Source organism: Bombus pyrosoma, linkage group LG14 (assembly GCF_014825855.1).
Source record: "Bombus pyrosoma isolate SC7728 linkage group LG14, ASM1482585v1, whole genome shotgun sequence".
NCBI lineage: Eukaryota > Metazoa > Arthropoda > Insecta > Hymenoptera > Apidae > Bombus > Bombus pyrosoma.
In genome coordinates, this window is record NC_057783.1 from 54,186 (window position 1) to 73,392 (window position 19,207).

At 33.2% G+C, this 19,207-nt stretch overlaps 2 protein-coding genes across 8 annotated transcripts; one reads left to right on the forward strand and one right to left on the reverse strand.

Moving 5' to 3' along the window:
- The first annotated feature begins 58 nt into the window (after positions 1 to 58).
- On the forward strand, positions 59 to 3,907 carry LOC122574868 (diacylglycerol kinase epsilon). 2 transcript variants are annotated; one of them, XM_043743006.1, is made up of 11 exons: positions 59 to 217; positions 427 to 776; positions 1,150 to 1,321; positions 1,485 to 1,615; positions 1,702 to 1,840; positions 1,980 to 2,197; positions 2,400 to 2,545; positions 2,620 to 2,788; positions 2,860 to 3,040; positions 3,106 to 3,242; positions 3,403 to 3,907. In XM_043743006.1, the coding sequence occupies exons 2-11, from the start codon at positions 615 to 617 to the stop codon at positions 3,529 to 3,531; spliced, it is 1,584 nt and encodes a 527-aa protein (XP_043598941.1). In that variant the 5' UTR covers positions 59 to 217; positions 427 to 614; the 3' UTR covers positions 3,532 to 3,907. The 2 variants fall into 2 exon arrangements, with proteins under 2 accessions (XP_043598941.1, XP_043598942.1); XM_043743007.1 differs by having other exon boundaries at positions 1,246 to 1,321.
- Positions 3,908 to 4,045: 138 nt separating this feature from the next.
- LOC122574865 (NADPH oxidase 5) lies at positions 4,046 to 19,078 on the reverse strand. Of its 6 annotated transcripts, none has more exons than XM_043742997.1 (20): positions 17,983 to 19,078; positions 15,617 to 17,878; positions 13,546 to 13,640; positions 13,277 to 13,388; positions 13,076 to 13,173; positions 12,833 to 12,953; positions 12,395 to 12,545; positions 12,075 to 12,285; positions 11,674 to 11,903; positions 11,375 to 11,563; positions 10,946 to 11,139; positions 10,244 to 10,565; positions 9,654 to 9,795; positions 9,366 to 9,508; positions 9,058 to 9,193; positions 8,571 to 8,791; positions 7,932 to 8,128; positions 7,460 to 7,669; positions 5,869 to 6,072; positions 4,046 to 5,204 (listed from the first exon to the last, which is right to left on the reverse strand). In XM_043742997.1, exons 2-20 carry the CDS (start codon positions 15,758 to 15,760, stop codon positions 5,007 to 5,009), a joined length of 3,318 nt encoding a protein of 1,105 aa, XP_043598932.1. In that variant the 5' UTR covers positions 15,761 to 17,878; positions 17,983 to 19,078; the 3' UTR covers positions 4,046 to 5,006. The 6 variants fall into 6 exon arrangements, with proteins under 6 accessions (XP_043598932.1, XP_043598931.1, XP_043598935.1 ...); XM_043742996.1 differs by having other exon boundaries at positions 15,617 to 17,353; positions 17,620 to 19,078; XM_043743000.1 differs by having other exon boundaries at positions 15,617 to 15,781; positions 16,251 to 19,078.
- Between the last annotated feature and the right edge of the window lie 129 nt (positions 19,079 to 19,207).

A 19,207-nucleotide genomic window follows, 5' to 3' on the forward strand; every position in this document is an offset into this window, starting at 1 on the left:
AAAATCATGCAATGAAAATGATTTAACGCTACAATTCTTATTTTTCTATATTAGTACGTTGGCAGTATGTATAGATTATTGCACATTATATTGCACAAGGAGTAGTTCATATAGAATGAAGCGAAGTGCAGTGCGGATTAGCGGACTGCGGACAGCGGACAGTGAGGTAGAAGGCGAATAAGATTCAAATGACTTGATGGTAAAAAAGTTAAGAAAGGTATACAAATTTTATTCCTTATCAATTTTATTTTATTGTGATTATCAAGATGGAATAGCTTTTTTTACTATTATTATATCTTTCTTTATATATGGCAATGTATTTATTTGTCTTTCTTTTATGTTCGTGTAACCAATGTCATTAAATTAATGTCACTATCCATTATTATTTACATTATTCGAGTGAAATATATATTTTTATGTTTGTAGCTCCTTTTTCTTGATGCAATCGAAACGAGAAGAAAGGTGTCAGATTATTTTAGGATCGTATGAAACAAGCTTTTCTGATATAAGAAACTGAGGTATATAAAAGTATCTGTGATATATTAATATATTTGACAGCAGTAATCATTTTATGAATGTGATGATTTTGGAAGAAACAAAATTTATTTAATAACATGTTAGAGGACGGATATGGTACCAATGTTCTGTGTGCATTGTTTACCATATTTTTCATATTTATGCTAAATTTCTTCCGATACCTTGTACGAGAGCCGCATATTCATATTAGAGATGTTACCAAAGAGCATAATTGGAAATCCATAAGAAGGGAAACGAAGGTATGTGTCTGTGCATGTTTTATATATAAACAAATATATTGCTTACATGCGTACACCTTTACTTATATTTGGCAAGCTTCGTATCTTATAATTACGCTATTATATATAACATAATTACAGTCCTCTCATTTTTAGCATAAATGATACATGTCGATATGAATGTACTTATTGATTACAGAAATGCAAAATAAATATTGGTAATTAATGATTAGGTTTTGAAAGTAATTTGTTGAGTATGAATTGATTGAAATAAATGATTTACTACTGATCATTTTGGACAACACTGATTTAGAATGTTAAATATAAAATTTATTTAGATTATAACGTGTGTACATAGGTATATAAAAGTTACAAATATTGTTTTTATCTGTAGGCATATTATTGTAGCATTTGTGAAAGCTTGTTGTTAAATATTAATGGTTTGATCTGTGATTCATGTGGTGTTTGTGCGGATCCTACATGTGTCAAGATTGCAGATAAGCAATTAAAGTGCAAACTTATTACTGTAAACGCAAATGAGCCGATGAAGCACCATTGGATAAAGGGTATGCTTTATCCTCTTATGTTTCTGCATTTTATAAACACTATATAAAAATCAAATTATTACTTGTTTCTAAATATTAGGTATTACTTAAATTATGTACTAAATTATTTAAATTGAATTATGAAGTTATTTAAGTTAATTTCTGTCTACTCATTTCGTATAAGGTAATTTAGCTCTAAATGTTATATGTGAAATATGTAACGAGGAATGTGATGTGGAACCTGGACTAACAGACTGGTGGTGCTGTTGGTGTCAAAAATGTGTCCACGATAACTGCAAGTCTAAGCTTTCTGAGGTATGCTTTTTCTAAATACCTTTTACAATTGCTTACAATCTATAGGAATAATTGATTACTTATTGTTATCTTTTAAATTCTGTTAGATATGTGATTTTGGTAAATTTAAGTTAATGATAATTCCACCAAGTAGTTTAAATCTACGAAGTACTGTAAGGCGTAGATTATACCTTTGTTCGGTTATACCTCCAAATTGGCCTCAGTGGAATCCTCTTATAGTTGTTGGTAAGTTAGCACAAGAAAATTATAACAATGTTAATATATAATTATAATAATATAATTATATATTATAACATTACATTATTATATGTATAAAATATAATCTTTTGACAATCAGAATTTAGTTTATAAAATTTATTTTCAGCCAATAAAAGATCTGGTAATAATGATGGAGCAGAAATCTTGTCTCTGTTCAGAAGGTTATTAAATCCTGCACAAGTTGTTGATCTATCAGAGCGTGATCCAGTCGCCGTTTTAGAATGGTGTCGCTTACTTGGGAAAGTAACATGTACGGTCCTTGTAGCAGGTGGAGATGGAACAATAGCTTGGTTATTGAATGCCATTCATAAGCTTGGATTGGAGGTAATATGCGTACTACTGACAATTTTCTTTTATGTGAAAAGAGAAACGAATATACCTTGCAACATTGTTTCTTGTTGATGTTAATATTTTTTTCTTTTTTTTTTTTTTTTTCTCCTTCTTAAACACATGATGACATTGGGACACATTGCATGTAAAAGATACGTGTATATATTTGCGAATTAAATATTTTTACTTGTAACAGCCAGTTCCATCTGTAGCGGTAATTCCTTTGGGAACAGGAAATGATTTATCAAGAGTACTAGGCTGGGGGAAAGAGCATGATCCAGATAAGGATCCTGCAGATATTTTGCATGAAATACAGAAAGCGCAAAAAGTGGAACTCGATAGGTGCGCAGAAAATATCTCGTACAATCCGTTTTAGATTGTTTCTAATATGCGTAATTATCTAAATATTTTATTAGGTGGACTGTGATAGTAAAACCATATGGTGGATTAGGACTTAGAAGTTCACAGCAAACATTTTACATGTATAATTATTTAAGTGTGGGAGTAGATGCACAAGTAACATTAAATTTTCATCGTACAAGAGAGAGTCGTTTTTACTTCTATAGCAGTAGATTGTTTAATAAGGTACTCTCTATTTTATTGGATATTTACTTTGTTATTGTATAAAATGATGTGCGTTTTTGTGCTTTTGATAGCTACTATACTTGTGCTTTGGTATGCAACAAGTAGTTGAACGGGACTGCAAAGATCTTGATAAGAATATAGAATTGTATTTGGATGAAGAGAAAGTGAATTTGCCATCCATCGAAAGTATTGTAATATTAAACATACCATCATGGGCTGCTGGAGTTGATCTGTGGAATATGGGATTGGAAGGTACTTCGACATATCCTTTTATATGTGAAGTAATTGGAGAAATGTGAACGTTTTATATTGAATAGGCCACGAAGAATATGGAAAACAGAGTATCAATGATGGTAAATTAGAAGTAGTTGCGCTTTATTCATCATTTCATATGGCTCAACTTCAAGTAGGATTGTCTCAGCCTTATCGACTTGGGCAAGCTAACAGTGTAAAGGTATTTCAAAGTTTATTCAAATCGAGACAGATATCGAGCTTTTAAAAAGATTTAAGGAAGCATTATGTGTAGTGTGATATTATTTACATTATATTTCTATTATCTTCTTTTTTTTTTTTTTTTTTTTTTGTGTTTTTCACAAACATTTTATAAAATTCAGGTAAAGATAATAAAACCTTGCGCTATGCAAATTGATGGCGAACCATGGTATCAACATCCTTGTGAATTCAATATTAGATATTGTAATAAAGCAGTCATGCTTGCTAACACAGTTGAAAGAACTATTTAATTCTTTCATTCTGGAGTATGTAAGAGGTTTCAATTGCTTGTACATTCCAAAGTATGATTTTAAATGGAAAAGGATTCGCTATATTTCACGAATAAAGGAACAAGCACGATAAAGGTAAAATGTAAGATAGAAATTATTTTTTATGTATGTGAATTGTATATTTTTATATTTTATTTATTAGTTATGTATTTTAAACCTTATTACTAATTCGTGTTGTTAAACTTTGAAATAAAAGATATATATTGATATTGTTTTCACATATGTAATAATTTATTATCTATATTTCTTTATCTATAAGGAAAGCCTATAATAATAATTAACTGCGTATATTAAGCACTTACGATGAGTTGTAATAAAGGAAGGATGATGTATAAGATTTTTCTCACATATTATCTTTATTTGCGATCTATGTTTACAATTGTGCTTCGTGAATAAGTTTTGAGAATTTACTATCTGTATTCAACAGAACAGCCGCAATTGTCTTATATTCCTAGGTTGTCAAGTCGCCAATGCACGCGTTAAATCCTACAATTAATTGTCACAAATCACCATCTACTGTTCCCTGAAATATACAATTATTTATTTATTTTAATAATATCAGTTGATAGTCTGCTAACTTTTTAAATATCTCTGATCTATTATTATATCATTCTAAATATTAGTTTTTTCTCCGATCTTGTATAAAATGAATCGCATAGTTTGATTATTTCAACTTTATTCAGATGAATTTTCTATTTACATGTATTCTCTTACATGCATTTGTTCTATCATCTCTTTTAATTAACTTGGACGGTTTTAACCGTCAGTTTTCGTCATTAATTTTTAGTTATTTTTGTATATTTATTTTTAATAAATTAATTTAATTTTCGAGTGTAATCTCGTTTATTGTTTCTTACTTCTAACAACAAATAAAATGTTCTGCAGAATAAGCAGACTGATATATATTCACTAAACCAAATCCGCTAAACAAAATTTGATTACGTTTACTGCCTCGTCTCGTCTCGTCGGACAGAGTATACGCACAGACATCTCGTGTGACATATGAAGTTGTTACACATTTGAAATTAGCCAAATATCGCAATTCTGATTGCAAATTGGAAAAAAAAAAGTAATTTGGCGATCGTTAGAGTTGGTCCTGTAGTCGCATTTTGACAAATTTTCCGATTATGACAGAACGACAAGTAAATTTTCTCCTTGTATTATTAACAATTTGGTTGATGCACGAAACAGCCAGAATTATGAATAACATGAAGTAAAATTTTTGTATTTGGATGACATTACTGAAAAGATTATACTGATTCTAGACGAAACAAAATTAGATAACATTCACTATATAACGGAACATTTAGTTAAGGCGTATGCCATTACTTTTAAAACATAATAGATGATGAATGGAGATTTGATGAACATATCTCGCAACGGCGCGATGTAATAAATAAATAAACATCATGGTATGGTTTCTCTTCTTAAAAAGCTTAAAATGACTCTTTTCTAAAGATAAAACCGAATTGGTCGCACTTGTAACGTAAAATTCTTGCCAGTTGCGGCGGACCACAGTAAAAGACTGTGACTTTGCCTTTCTTCTGATCCTGAAGCTGCTTGAATACTTTATCCCAGTTCGGTCGGCCAGCATTCGTCCGTGTTTTTAAACCTGTTATAAGATCCCGTTTTTCCTGAAAAATTAAGCCATTTATTTCTGTGGAATTGTCTAATTTTTCGTTTCATAAAATCAGCATTTTCGTTTTAACCCTTTCACTATGAAGTACGTGTATACACGTGTGACAACAAATATACGTATAATTAAGAAAAAAAAAAAAAAAAAAAAAAAAAAAAAAAAAAAAAAAAAAAAAAAAAAAAAAAAAAAAAAAAAAAAAAAAAAAAAAAAAAAAAAAAAAAAAAAAAAAAAAAAAAAAAAAAAAAAAAAAAAANCATATATTAAAATCATCAGACAGACGGCATAATTATGTACGTCTATGATATTTAACATTCTAATAACAGAATTTATAGAAGTATATTTGAAAAAGGTGATTTCTTTAAGAGAGATAAAATAATACATAGGGAGAATTCTATTAATGGTAATAAAAATAAAATCTCCTGACTTTCATAGCGAAAGAAGGGTCAAAACTATTGCAGAACTATATTGTTTTCTTTTTGTGAAAAAACTAAAACTCATCATGTTTCATGTACGTAATATACGTATTTAAGATTAAAAATATGTTGGAAAATAAAACTTTTATTAGACAGGTGAAGACATTCTTCGTTTGATTTACACCAATAATAATAAGAAGAAGTAGGAAAAAGTAAAAGAAGAAGGATAGAAATTTATCGATTTCGAACCATTTGATGAACCAAGTCCATAGCTAGCTGCAAGGTGACGGCTTTCATATCGTTCTTCTGCAAAGCACTGGTAATGTACATGTGCATTTCAAGAAAACGCTCCATAGCGATGCCTAACTCTGCTTGTTCCATTTCTAGTTGTGATAATAAATTCACGAACCATTCAAAGGATCGTTGATTTCTATTGATCCAGAAAAAGTCTACCTGTAGATGTGACGATTCATTGATAATCATATATTTTGTTAAAGTAATCTACTTTTGATAAAATAATCTACTTACTATTAGTAATAGAATTAATATACTTTTCATATGCATACACCGATAATGTTTTCAAAAGCTGAGAAGCAATTAGCAATGAACTTATCGAATCAAGAAATACAGAGAATACGAGAATTTAAGCGATAGGCGGCAAAATAGGCATTCAGAGCATTGGCATTAACTGTCTTCTGGCCATCACTCGTTCCGTCGTTTATCGCTCATCGCTTTGTATGGTCTATAGAGATAATACATATGAAGATGGAGTGCGCGAGCGAGTCGGAAAAACGATGCAGGAATATAAAAGGACGCTGCAAAAAAATTCTTGCGTTCCTTGTCTAATAATACAGAGAGTAAAAGTACAGAAATGCAAAAGGTTGTCGTTCAATCGTCAATTATTATGTTTGTATTCATGACAAGCGGCAAACAGGTAAGAAGAACGACGAGCTAAAAAGAACAGCCCTGTTAAGAGCATAGCGATGCAAGGATTGAGTACGCGAGTCTTATGTTATCGTGTAAGCAGATGCGATACGTTAATAGAAAGAGAATACTGTATAGAAGGGCTTCTAATCGTTGTCTAATCAGACATGCAGACTGACGCCACTCTTTCATCAGATTATTCCGAATGGACGCGAACGATATTTTATCGTACGAGATCGTTGCGGTGCCGTTGATTGGAAGAACAGAGAAATAAATTTCTTCTGTTTCGCAAAAGAAGAACAAACCGTTAGCGTCGTTAGACAAGGACACAAGAGGCCTCTATGCAGCGTTCTTTTTCTATTGTATCTATCTTATGTATCGCTTTTTCAGCTCGCTCATACAGGACGATCTTCTGGCAATATTAAAAATCTCTAGTCATATTAAAAGTATCAACATGCGACATGATTTCGTCGCTCATCTGTATCATCTGTATGTTCATCCGTCGCTCAACGAATCGCTTAGCGCTTATTGTTGTTTATCTCTCCTCTGTGTGATCTTCTGTGTAATAAATCTTACACAGATTTTTAAAGTTAAGACCTTCGTCGGCCAAACGTTCGGATGAATTTGTAGGTCAGAACCGCTCGTTTCCGATTCATTTTCGACTTTCGCGACAGAAAAATAGCCCCGTAGAGGCATATTCAGGCCAAAAAATTTTGCAGTCTGGATACTATACTAAATGCCTTATTCCAAATGCTTTAAAATTATTGTTATAAGGATTATTTTGAGAATATTTGGTTTTTATTTTGATTTACGAAGACGGTGTAATTTCATATATTGAATATCATTTAATGTATTTCAAAGAGTTTCTAAGATAGCGTAAAAAAAAAAAAAGTGAAAATACTGAATAGATACTTGCCTTACGAAGATGCATCACGGTGGGAGGTATTTCACTGGCCCAGGAGAATTTGCATTTTGGACAAGTATGCCTGGCTTTCCAGTAACGATGCATGATGGACTGTAATATCGAAGCGAAAGGTGTTACACCGATTCCCGTTGCGATTAAAACCGCATGTTGGGCCTGAAATATGTGACTCGAAGGAGCTCCGTATGGTCCATCCAGAAAAATCTGAATACATAATGATTAATTACTAATTGAATTACAAGTTTCCATAATTACACACAAATTACTTTATTATTACATAATTGCCTTTATTGCCTACATATACACATAATCCTTTTTACTAATGTCTTTAAATCGAATTTCAAATTCTTTTTATCACTTCATTATAATACAACGTAGAAGCATAATAAATATCTAACATCCCTATTACTTAAACTTACGTAGCTGAAACTTTTAAATTAAAGCCTTGCATATTTTTGTAATATACCTCCAATGGTTTCCCGACGGTATAGTTTAGTGTTGCATCCGAAGGAGCGTCAAATTTGATATCATCGTAATCTCTTTTCGAAGTTTCCTCGAATTTCATTTGTAGTCTACCTTCCTCTGCTGCTGCTTGCATCGTATTTATTATTGGATTGTTCGATGATTTTATTCCGTATTCGTCCACAGTTGTTTGCGGCATTACTATTTCATCAAGAACTTTATCAATTTACTTTCATATCGCAAGTTCTTTTATTCTAAGGTGCAAGAGATAAGAAATGAAAACGTTTTGGGAATCATGTTGAAAGAAAACGAATAGTAGAAAAACAACAAGGTTCTGCTCTTCTAGTTGTATGTATTCATAGAGATACGACGAATTCGCATGGTTATCCGCAGTTTAATTACAAAATTGAAACAGGTATTAAAGCGGAAGATGAAACTATTTGTCAAAATTGAATATGAATATGTATATGAATAGCTCTCAACGAAAGGTATTGTACAGGATTGAAATTTGGTGATCGAGGAGATCGGTAACCACTCTATTTATAAGTAATAAGCAGGTACGATTTACGATATTCAGACAGAAAATTGCTATTTATTCTGAAAGGAGATTAACTTTGAGAAATGTCGGAACACGGTGACTTACTGTATCCGTTCGCGGATGTTGTTGATTCTAATTCGTAGTTTTCCAGACTTGGAGTCTTGAAAGCAATTATTGTGGGTTTATTTCGCATGTACCGGAAGCTTTGTGCTAATCCTTTATTCTGCGGGCTGGAGTAGGCCTGGTCTAGAGATTTTAAACGCTTATGGCGTATTTCACGGTCGTTGAAGTTCCTTTCCGATTCTGATCTCGTGTAATCGCGAAGTCTGTGAAAGAAACGACTTGATCATTTTATGATAGCCATCGAAATTAATTTTTTCCGTAAATCGAAACAGTATATAATAGTATATATATATATATATATATATATATATAGTTTATAATAGTTCAGATTATTGTATAACTATATTATAATTTACAATAGTAGTAGTTCCCTAATATTTGAAAAAAATATGATTATGAATATTTTGTTTTGTTCGATATAAAAACAACATAAAATTCGAATTTTGAAACATTAATTATTATTACTTACACAGCTAATCTTTCACTTTTCTTCCTTCCTGACAGCATGTTAGGTACCGAAATAGACTTTTCCAAAGGGATCCTGCTAGTAAACAGCGAATGACGAAGTTCCCGCTTGTTCGATAACGTGTTGTTATCTGTTGTGCCTAATTTTACGAAGTAAAAGTAATAGAATAAAACGAGCAAGAATTATAGAAAGCGTCTTAGAAAGCAATTTGAGGAATTCTGATAATAATTCGAGATAGAAAATGTTCCGAAGCCTTTGATTCTAAAAGACCTTCGGATTTCGAATAATTTAACAAAATTCAAATGAATTACCGCTTGCAGATTGTGGCGAGTGCATTATTTTTTCACTATCAGGAACAAACACAGAATTGTCGAAACAACGATGATTTCCGTTTGTCGTATTGGGATAGAGTATCTTGTCATTGACATTTAGTTGTTGTTTTTCGTTAAGATATCTATATCGCGAAGGAATAAGAAACGATTAAGAATGATGTATCTTTCGTTTATCGTCTGTTGTCTGTCTACGTACTACATACATATGTATAGTGAGAGTTTCAGCGATACGGGTCAACCGATCGAACAGAACTGCGTGGAACTCACATTTTCTTAGGAGCACCGGTGCTGCTGCAACTCCCAACGGGATATATATTGTTTCTTTGAAGTTTCATCTGCTCTTTCTCAAAGTACGAGTAAAGACTATTCGTCCATTCACCTACTGCTCGTATGTGAAGCCATATGTAGCCTGTGAAAATCAAACATAAGATATGTACTTTATATATATATATATTGTAATGCCTGCTGACTTTTCTATCTGATCAACTACATCACCTAAACGAGATATGAACATTTGTTGTTAAATTTAAAAAAAAAGAAAAAGAAAAATAGCATTACTCGTGCGACGACTTGATATGAATTATTTCTAGATTGCGAACTATTTATGCAAATTCATATTTTTATAAACTATACATACTATAGAGATGTAGAAGTTAAATAAAGATATGATTCACTAACGAAAATTTATAACGAATGCCCTATTCTAGATATTTTGTATGCAGGTATCATCCTATATGTATACACACGTATCTGCGTATTATGTACCCATGTGTATGGGTTTTGTGCATTTTTTGCATAAGCGCATAAGAAACGCTAAAATAATTTTAAATTAGTTATCTAAAATATATTATTTGGACCTTCTTGTTCTGGAGCGCTGCTAATAGTGAAAGGATGCCACTCGTAACGAGCTATAACTGGAATGTTGACGAAAACATAATCGCCGGGATGGAAGACGAAATGTGGAGGTCTCTTGATGACTAAATGCGTCACTCTCGATGGTAGCAGAAGGCCTGAGCTTATGTACGTTTTTCCCAATTGTGAACGAGACCAGGCAATTCGACGTATCCTTTCCAGCATGTATACGGTACCCGGTCCTATGAACCATTTCCAGAAATTCGGTCCATGTAGTATCGTCAAAATCCAGAATGGTATGTATAATAAGTGTGACCAATAAAATATCTGTAAAATATTAATATCAATTTTTTATTAGCTTAACGATCGATTAATGAGGAATCGAAGGATTATAGGATAGTCCCAAATGATTCGCCGTGTATTTTCTATTTTATGTTATGTTTATTTCAATGTAGACAGCATAGTCGTATTATACGATAAAAATGAATTGCCATATTTTATAGGATATATCTCTTGTAGGTCTTGTAGCTATGGTGTCTTGTAGAATGGTTCTTGTAGAACTTAAGAAATTTGGGTAACAATGTTTCTTAAAGAGTTACACCATTACTTCGGATTCTTCTCTGAAGGCTATCGATCGATATACTTGTCAATTTACTCGTCTAATTGGTAAGATGATCTAACGGCTGCAATGAAAAATTACTTATTACCTCGAAACATCCACCGCGTCGAACAAATGGCATGGAGCACACCGTTATTACGACAAGAAGAACGATAAGGATGACTCCAGTAGGGTTTGCATAACCTCCTATGAGCCCAAATAGAGCTGGCCGACTTGTTAATAGCCACTCAGACATTGTATAGTTATTGTGGTTAAAAGCCTCGTCATACACCACAATAGTGCCTAAAAACATTTAACGCTTTTAGAATACAATTTTCCTTAATTACAGTTGATATCCGAATGGAATATTACAGTTGACTAAAGAATAATTTGCGAGCATCGTTCTTGGGAAATTCGACGGAACTTTACGCACGACCCGATATACTGTACTGTACTTGTTCTAGAAAGAGAAGCTTAAGCTTAACTTTATTTTCACTACCCCAATTGTATCGCATCGTGGTATAATATGGTATCGTACCGAAATTAAGAAGGTGCATCGCCGCGTGTACTACGCTGAAGATACCAATTAGAGCTCCAGTCACTTTGTGAAGATAGATATGTTGATCTAATGGCAGTATAGAATTAAAGCCATGAGTTCGTAGGAAGGTAATACACTGACGCAACATAAGAACCAGGATGAAACTGCAGTTGAAGTTTAAACACTGACCTGTATTAAAGTTACGTTTATGAAAATATGAATGATATTCCGTGTGACCAGTCTAATAATGATCGGTCAGGGTGATTTATAAAATATAGGAAACTAGGCGAAACATTTACCACAGGCACGCGCAACCATGACATAGCCATTAGACGTTCTATATTCGTAGAGTCTTGTTACGAATAAGGCCGCATTGATTAAGACGAAGATCGAGATGAAAACGATGTAAACGTAATTGTTTTTCATATATGGCTTCGTCAACTGATAAGGACGCAATGAAGTGGTGAGAAATTCTAACCGTGATTTTCGCTTCGTTTCCGGCTTTGGCGGTACCAGCCATCGGTCGATACTGTAATTCAATATTCGTTGTTAAGAGTTTTCTATTTACATAATTGCAATACTTGAAATTATCTCCCTATAAATTATATTATTTTATAGGTATATAAATTATAATATTGGATAGGCGGATTCCCAGTTAAAATAAACGGAAAAAGTGATCTTGAGATAAAGCTCCTTTCACCTAATCGATAAATTTTCTAATAAGCCTTCGTGCTTCTCCAATTGCTTTTTTAAGGCTTCGAAGGTGATGGCACCTCGGTTAGCTTGATCAGCATCATCAAACAGAGCCATAGTTAATTCCTCAATTTGTTCTTCGTTAAATTGTATACCATTTTCTTCCATACAGGCTCTCATCACGTGTTCCAATTCACGAAGTTGTATTAATCCGTCACCTTTTCACGAACAGCAAATTTTACAACAGTTTAGATTCGATAACGATTATTATAGTTAGCACTTTGTTCTTCTGATAGAAATTTAGTTTAATATTTAAAGTTACTTCACCATCTATGTCGTAAACTTTGAAGAGAAATTTTATCTTATCGTCGGGACTTTTTCCAGCAAACTGATGCATCGCATCGAGGAACTCTTGAAGCGATATCGTTCCAGAATTATCCTTGTCGAAAATTTGGAACACCCGGTCGGTGAAAAACGGCTGAAAAGAAATTATATCTCCGATTATATTTCAAGAGTATGTGAAGATTTACTGTTCTTTTCATACTGTTGATAGTTGAAGTTGAATCAATGATAGATATGTATATGTATGGTAAAGTAACGATACTTGTAACAATAAGGGGTAACCGATCAATGGTGTCGTATATCTAATATTTCGTATCATAGAATGAACGTATTATTGAATTGTAAATAGAGAAAGAAGTGAATTCAAGAGAAGAATATTAAACTGCAAATTTGAAATGTGAAATACTTATGCCTTCTGCCTACGTTCTTCGAAGTGACGATTTTGTTAAATTCCTCGCGCCTAATTTCCTTTTCATTGCCCACCGTCTGTTTAAAAAGTTTTTCCAGCCATTCCAAACTGCGCTTGTCGAAGCCGGCGACTGGTCTTTGAACAAATTTTATAAGACATCAATTGACAAATACACGTAATAAAAGATCTTAAGAAATTAGGATATATATGGTTGATAAAATTTCTGCCAGATAATTATACGACAATAGTAATGTTACCTTGTATTGCTAATGGTCGAGAGGAATTCCATGATTTGAAACGATGTTACATATCCCAAGTTTTCTTCGTCAATCCGTCGAAATAATTTATCTACGATCTGTAATATATGCATGTACATAGATCGGTGTCCTAGTAAACGTACGGTCAGTGTATACATATTTATACAGGCACGCTATGTGCTATTTAACGATAACGTTTACCTCTTTAGTAGAAAATATCTGTTGAAATTTCGGAAAAGTTACCGGATTATCGCCACATATGCTGTATGCAACGTTCTCGAGCTGGATAACAAGATCGTTTGGTTTGTCATTTCTGTTACAATAACATATAAGTTTAATACAACGTATGTATGTATGTATGTATGTATGTATGTATATATATATATAAACCATAAATGTAAAAAGTTAGCGTTTATTTGTAACATGATTTTGCGGATAATACATATATGTATACATATAATGGCTCTCACTTCAATCTTCCCTTCAAGAATTCGATCCACTCATCCTGCGTCAATATTTTGTCCTGATTGCGGTCGAACAATGAAAACACTTTTTCCATCAACGTCTGAAATGTATATTATTTTGAAAATTTTAGAGAATGTGAAAAGCGTGATTGGTGTAATTTATCGATTTATCTTAAACTTTTAAATTAATTGAAAATCACTATGCATATGAGGAAGAAAATAAAAAACTTGGAGTAATAAGGATATTTTAATAAGTGATATTTTCATGAAGCTTATGATTCGAGCGAATGAGTACATATTTTCTGAGATAAAGCGGTCTCTGAAATATTGGGTTGACAACTAAGTGGTTGCGGTGCCATGAATTTTGTCATTACCACCTAACTCGCCTAATAATCACTTAGTTGCCAACCCAATACATAATAAGAGGGACAGGAAAGAACAGCTTTCTCCGTAAAAATGAATAATAATAACACGTATAGAAAATATAATCGGCACAATTTTACTTACAAGATATATAACGTAAACTGACGAGAAAGTAAATTTAGTTAAGTAAATGAAATCGTTAATAACAAATGTTTAATAGTTGGTATTTAAATTTTTCGTAAAATATAGGCGCGATTAAAAATTTTTGCATGTTTAAAAAACGATCAATTTACAATTATTTTACTAGAATAGAACTAGAAGCATATTACTCTACATGTATATTATTCCACATGATAGTAAATTGGATTTTTTCAGATTTTCAACCTCTTTCATAATCATGGATGCGATTACCATAATACGGTACGCATAACGCCACATTGTATTTGTTCGAATGATATCGTACCGCTACCACAAATTATAAAAGAAGAAAACCCCCTCTTTAACACACTTGCTTATTTCACGGTATAAAGTGTAAAGGGTTAACCGGTAATGCACCGAGTAATCTTTTGCCTCGTTCCTCATTTCTCTGTTCGAGAAACAGTTTACTCATCATCGAGTAAAAATCGATCGAACACGACCGAATGACGAGCACTGAATATGCCGGAGGCATGAAGCGTGAAGCGTGAGGCTGAACGAGGCTCGTTGGCTCCGGGCAATCGGTCACCTTGATCGAAATCTCCGTCCTTCGATAAATCCCATTGCCGTTACCTCCGGTCCCGTCTCCGTTGTCTCTCCTTTTCCCTCGAGCGAACGGATTCTCCGATATTAAATCATTCCTCTGCTCGATAACGATCTAACCTTGGCGCTACTTGCTTTCAATGGAAAACACCACCTTGTCTTATTTCTTATCGTTTTGTCCCTTTTCAGCTTTTCCTAAACCGCCTAATACCTATACAATCTTTTTCCTTTAATCAGACAGTTACCTATAATTGCTCCCTGACTTCGACTCTTGAATCACCGAACGCCCGGTATACATACATGTCTACATATTCCCTGATTACTGTTCAACATTCACCATGTTTCGTAACATTTTGGTCAAGTTTTCTCACTATGGTTTTAGTTGGTACGTTTAAGCTAAGATTCTTATTTACCTGCCTCTGGTAGGAAGCTCTAGATTACAACAATTGGTTCTAAAATCTTGTTCGTTGTAAGATCAATTTCTTCTAGTATACTTAGCTATATTAAAATACATATAGTATGTACATATGTATCTGGAGTCTATCGTTTTACTCCTCTTTATGTGCCCATGGTACACCATGGTACGCTTTCACCATGATAATGAAAGTGAAATGGGAAAATTGGAATCGTGCCGATAGCATCTTTTTCCGTTCGTTCTAATTTTATTCTAACTATTTTATTCGTAACTATTCGTTTGTTTCTTGTGTACACGCAGAGATATGTACATATGTAGAGTACACATGTAGATATCTACAAGAATGTACATGTACATATGTAAGAATATACATATGTATAATATAGATACCGCTGTGTAACATTATCTCTATACGTATGTGTAATATCTCAAAATATTAGAATTATCTAATTCGTGAGATTATTAATACGCGTAATGAATGAAAAGAGATAAACATTTCGATATTTTCATGAAAATATTTACATCCGATTGACTCGATTATTAAGTAAGTAAAGTATTCACCAGATCCAGCAACAGTTGTTTAAACGAGTCTCTGTTATGACGAACCACGCCGTTCACCCCGATTATACGAGAACACTCTTCCAAGGTGGTCGCTCTCCTCCTTTCGTTTAATTCTCCCTCCATATGGCTTGCGTCGCTTTCCATTTAAAAAATTTTTTCCCACAGCTTTTATTAAATAACAAATAATATCTTTCAATAAATAATTCCTATAATAAATAAAAAGAGAAGGAAAATATCACTTTACGCATTAACGTTTACAAAAGATTTGATCTAGTATAAAAGATATTAAAGAATACACTGCAGGCCACGATCGTATTATTTCAAACTGTTCCGTCAAATTTTGAATACTTCGGGGAGAAGTTAAGTTAACGGACCGAATCGTTCCACTTAAGGTTCTTGTTTATCTTTTTCACCGTATCGAATAGGATTTTATTAACACTTTACATAGGATTCTTCATTTTAATCGAAGAACAGCATTTCTTTTCTTTTTTTTTTTTTCATGTAGCCGTAAAAGGTTTTAGTCGATTAATTTATATTCAATACTTTAACAGAACATTATTTACTACTTCGAACCAATTGGACGGAAGAAAGGAAACGATGTAAGCACTTATGTATCAAAATCAGAATCACACACTTGTTTACAAGTTACGACTTGGTTCGTTGATAGACGCAGACTAACGAACGAAAATCGATTGCTATTGACGAAAGCCGAGAGAGAGAGAGACCCATCCACTTCTTCACCGTCAAACCTATCCCGACGAGAATTTTTGGAACACGTTTCAAATCTACGAAACGGAATGGGGGGGGGGAGGGGAGGGGAGCATGCTTTTCGTTTTCAATACAGATCATGCAATCGAACAGAGAAACAGACAGACGAATAAACAGTCAACCTTTCACTTCTTGAGTCATCGTCTCTTTTTTTCGTTCTTTCCGTTTCTTTTTCTCCGCCTCCTCTATTCTTTCCCTTTCTTGCTTTTTTCTTCCTCTTTTCCGATTTTTTTCCCCGTATAAATAATAACCTTTACACACTGGCGCTTTTATAAGAGATTTCGTGTATGTATTGTATGTATATAGTCCTGATATAGCTCCGATTAATCCCGTTTTATAAGCTGTTTTATAAGCCATTTATAAGTACCAAATGAATTTTCATTTAGTTTCACTTATTCTATTTATTTTCGATTGTTACATACGGTGATTTGCGAAACAGATGCCAAAGGCCACATTGCACCTCGATCTCGGTTATAACAAAATCTCTTATATTCGACTAGGTAATTTCGAATGGGCGGAGAACCTTGAAAATCTCGTATCTATAATAGAAACAACGAAAACAGACAAACGAAACTGAACAACGAACCAGCGAACCTCGATCGAGAATTTAATCAGTCGCAATCGTACTCCCGTCAATATCCTCTGAATTTTTGTATAAATGCATATATTTAATCAAAACGGATTATTGTAAACTTACAATTAGTTTTCGGCAAGAAAGAAATAGTAAATACATATACGTATTTTCGTATGTGGTATTTATGAAAATACCAGTTTAAATACTTTCTGCATTCCGAAGATAATTAAGAAGATACGTTGTTCTCATGCACGACAGATTGCAAAATATCCTTTCCTTATTTCCATTCTCGTTTCTTTTTATTCTGACACCCCTCGCACATCATTCGCTCTTCTTTTTCATGTTCTCTTGCTATCTTTCCTCTTCATCTTCATTTTCTACCCTCCTTACTTACCCTAAAGGTAGAAGTCTTATCAAAATGCGGAATTATAAATTAGGTGCACATATATAACATGCTATCTCAAAACTTTTAAATAAAATTTTCTAATTGGAAATCTTGAAATATACATGTACATATTTTCAATGAAGCGCAAAATAAATATTTTTAATTTAGTTAACGACGATCGTTATTCTTTTCCCTTGAAAACGACTAAAGACTATAAGACTAAATATGGTTAGGTATGTACAATGTATCTACATTTTAATCTCAATCATAGCTTACTTTAAATTTTTACGGCGGGCCTTGTGATTTCGAAGAGATCATAGTATCCTGCTAGTTCTGTATACTTATAACTTAAAAAAGCTTTCGGGTAAAGATAGCGATAAGCCCGGTATCTTGGATCTTGTATCTATTTGATCAGCCATCCGAACCAATTTACGTAAGGACATCGATCGACCAGCAGATGATCTAAATTTCGATATTCAGGATTTGAAAAGATGATGTGCGGGATCCGTATCTATGTGCGGGATCCATACGGGACCTGTAATCGATACAAATCAATCGAATCGATACAAGAGGTGAAAGAGTGTTATTAACCGTGAAAGATGGATTCGATGTACTCGGAGATATTTTATGGAGGCTAACATTTTTGTCTCCTAATAGGAACATGTACGATGATCTCCGTAATTTTGGACACATCACCATTGCTTCATCCGTCCCCTGTCCGGATCGATGATGTTTGGTAAATATCATGGAGATTCGTTTTCACCTGATAAATATTATAATAACGTGTACTTGCGCGGTCTAACAGCAAGAGATAAAATAATGGAAAAAGGAGAAGGAGCGGCGCCGCAGACTTAATCACGTGGGCTTGATTTCATTCCGCGTGGTTCGATGCTCGCCAGCTTCACTCACTTAAATTGATTTTTTATACATTGATTTTTCATACATAATTCCTATATACACGCTTACAATCCTAATTTACTGGTCTCAATTAAAGATTTCCTTTGTCTATTACATTAGATTTGTTTATTAGATGGATACATGCTTTTGAAAACTTTTATTAATTTTATTAGTATAGTAATGTCATTATGGTATTTTACTTTGTTGATAGTGTATTTTGCGATTGCATCGTTCACACACTCGGATTAGTCGCTGTAAATCGTCTAAAAGCAAAATAGCAATTTACTATTTTCGATGATACTCAAATATATACTCGTACATACGGCATGTCGTCGCAAATAAACAATATCTTTTTTCATAGTTGATACATACTGGTCAACTTCTGTTATTGAAACCATCGATACAGAAAATAAAATTAATCGATTACATCTATAGTTGTTTGCATTACATGCATGTACATATATGTAGGTTGAATAGAACGAATCAACTGGTTGCAAAAACGCTGCGTGTTACCGTAGACCAAAGGATAGGAAGTCTCCAGATGCATATGCTATGGTATATCATCCGTTTGATCGTCAGCCCCGAGCAGGTGTTGAAACTTTAACTCAGTTCTTTACCGAAAATATGGCAATAACTGAAATAACAGTTCGATTTTCCGACGTGGTTACACCTGGATCTAATTTCGAAAATATGGATAACACGTTAACTTATAACTGATAATACACGTATGCGTACGTTTTTGAGTCGTTTCTTTACGTTATTTTGTTGATTGTCAGACATACAATGACGATTGTTTAGAGGTTGAACTGTTATATACAGTTAGTTTTACACAACGTATTATGCTGCTTTTTATAACTCTACATATGTATTATGACACATGTATTTTGCATATTATCATGAGAAACAGATTGTAGTAGTAATAGGATCCAGGTGTAAAATACATCAGATAATTGAAAAAGAAATAACT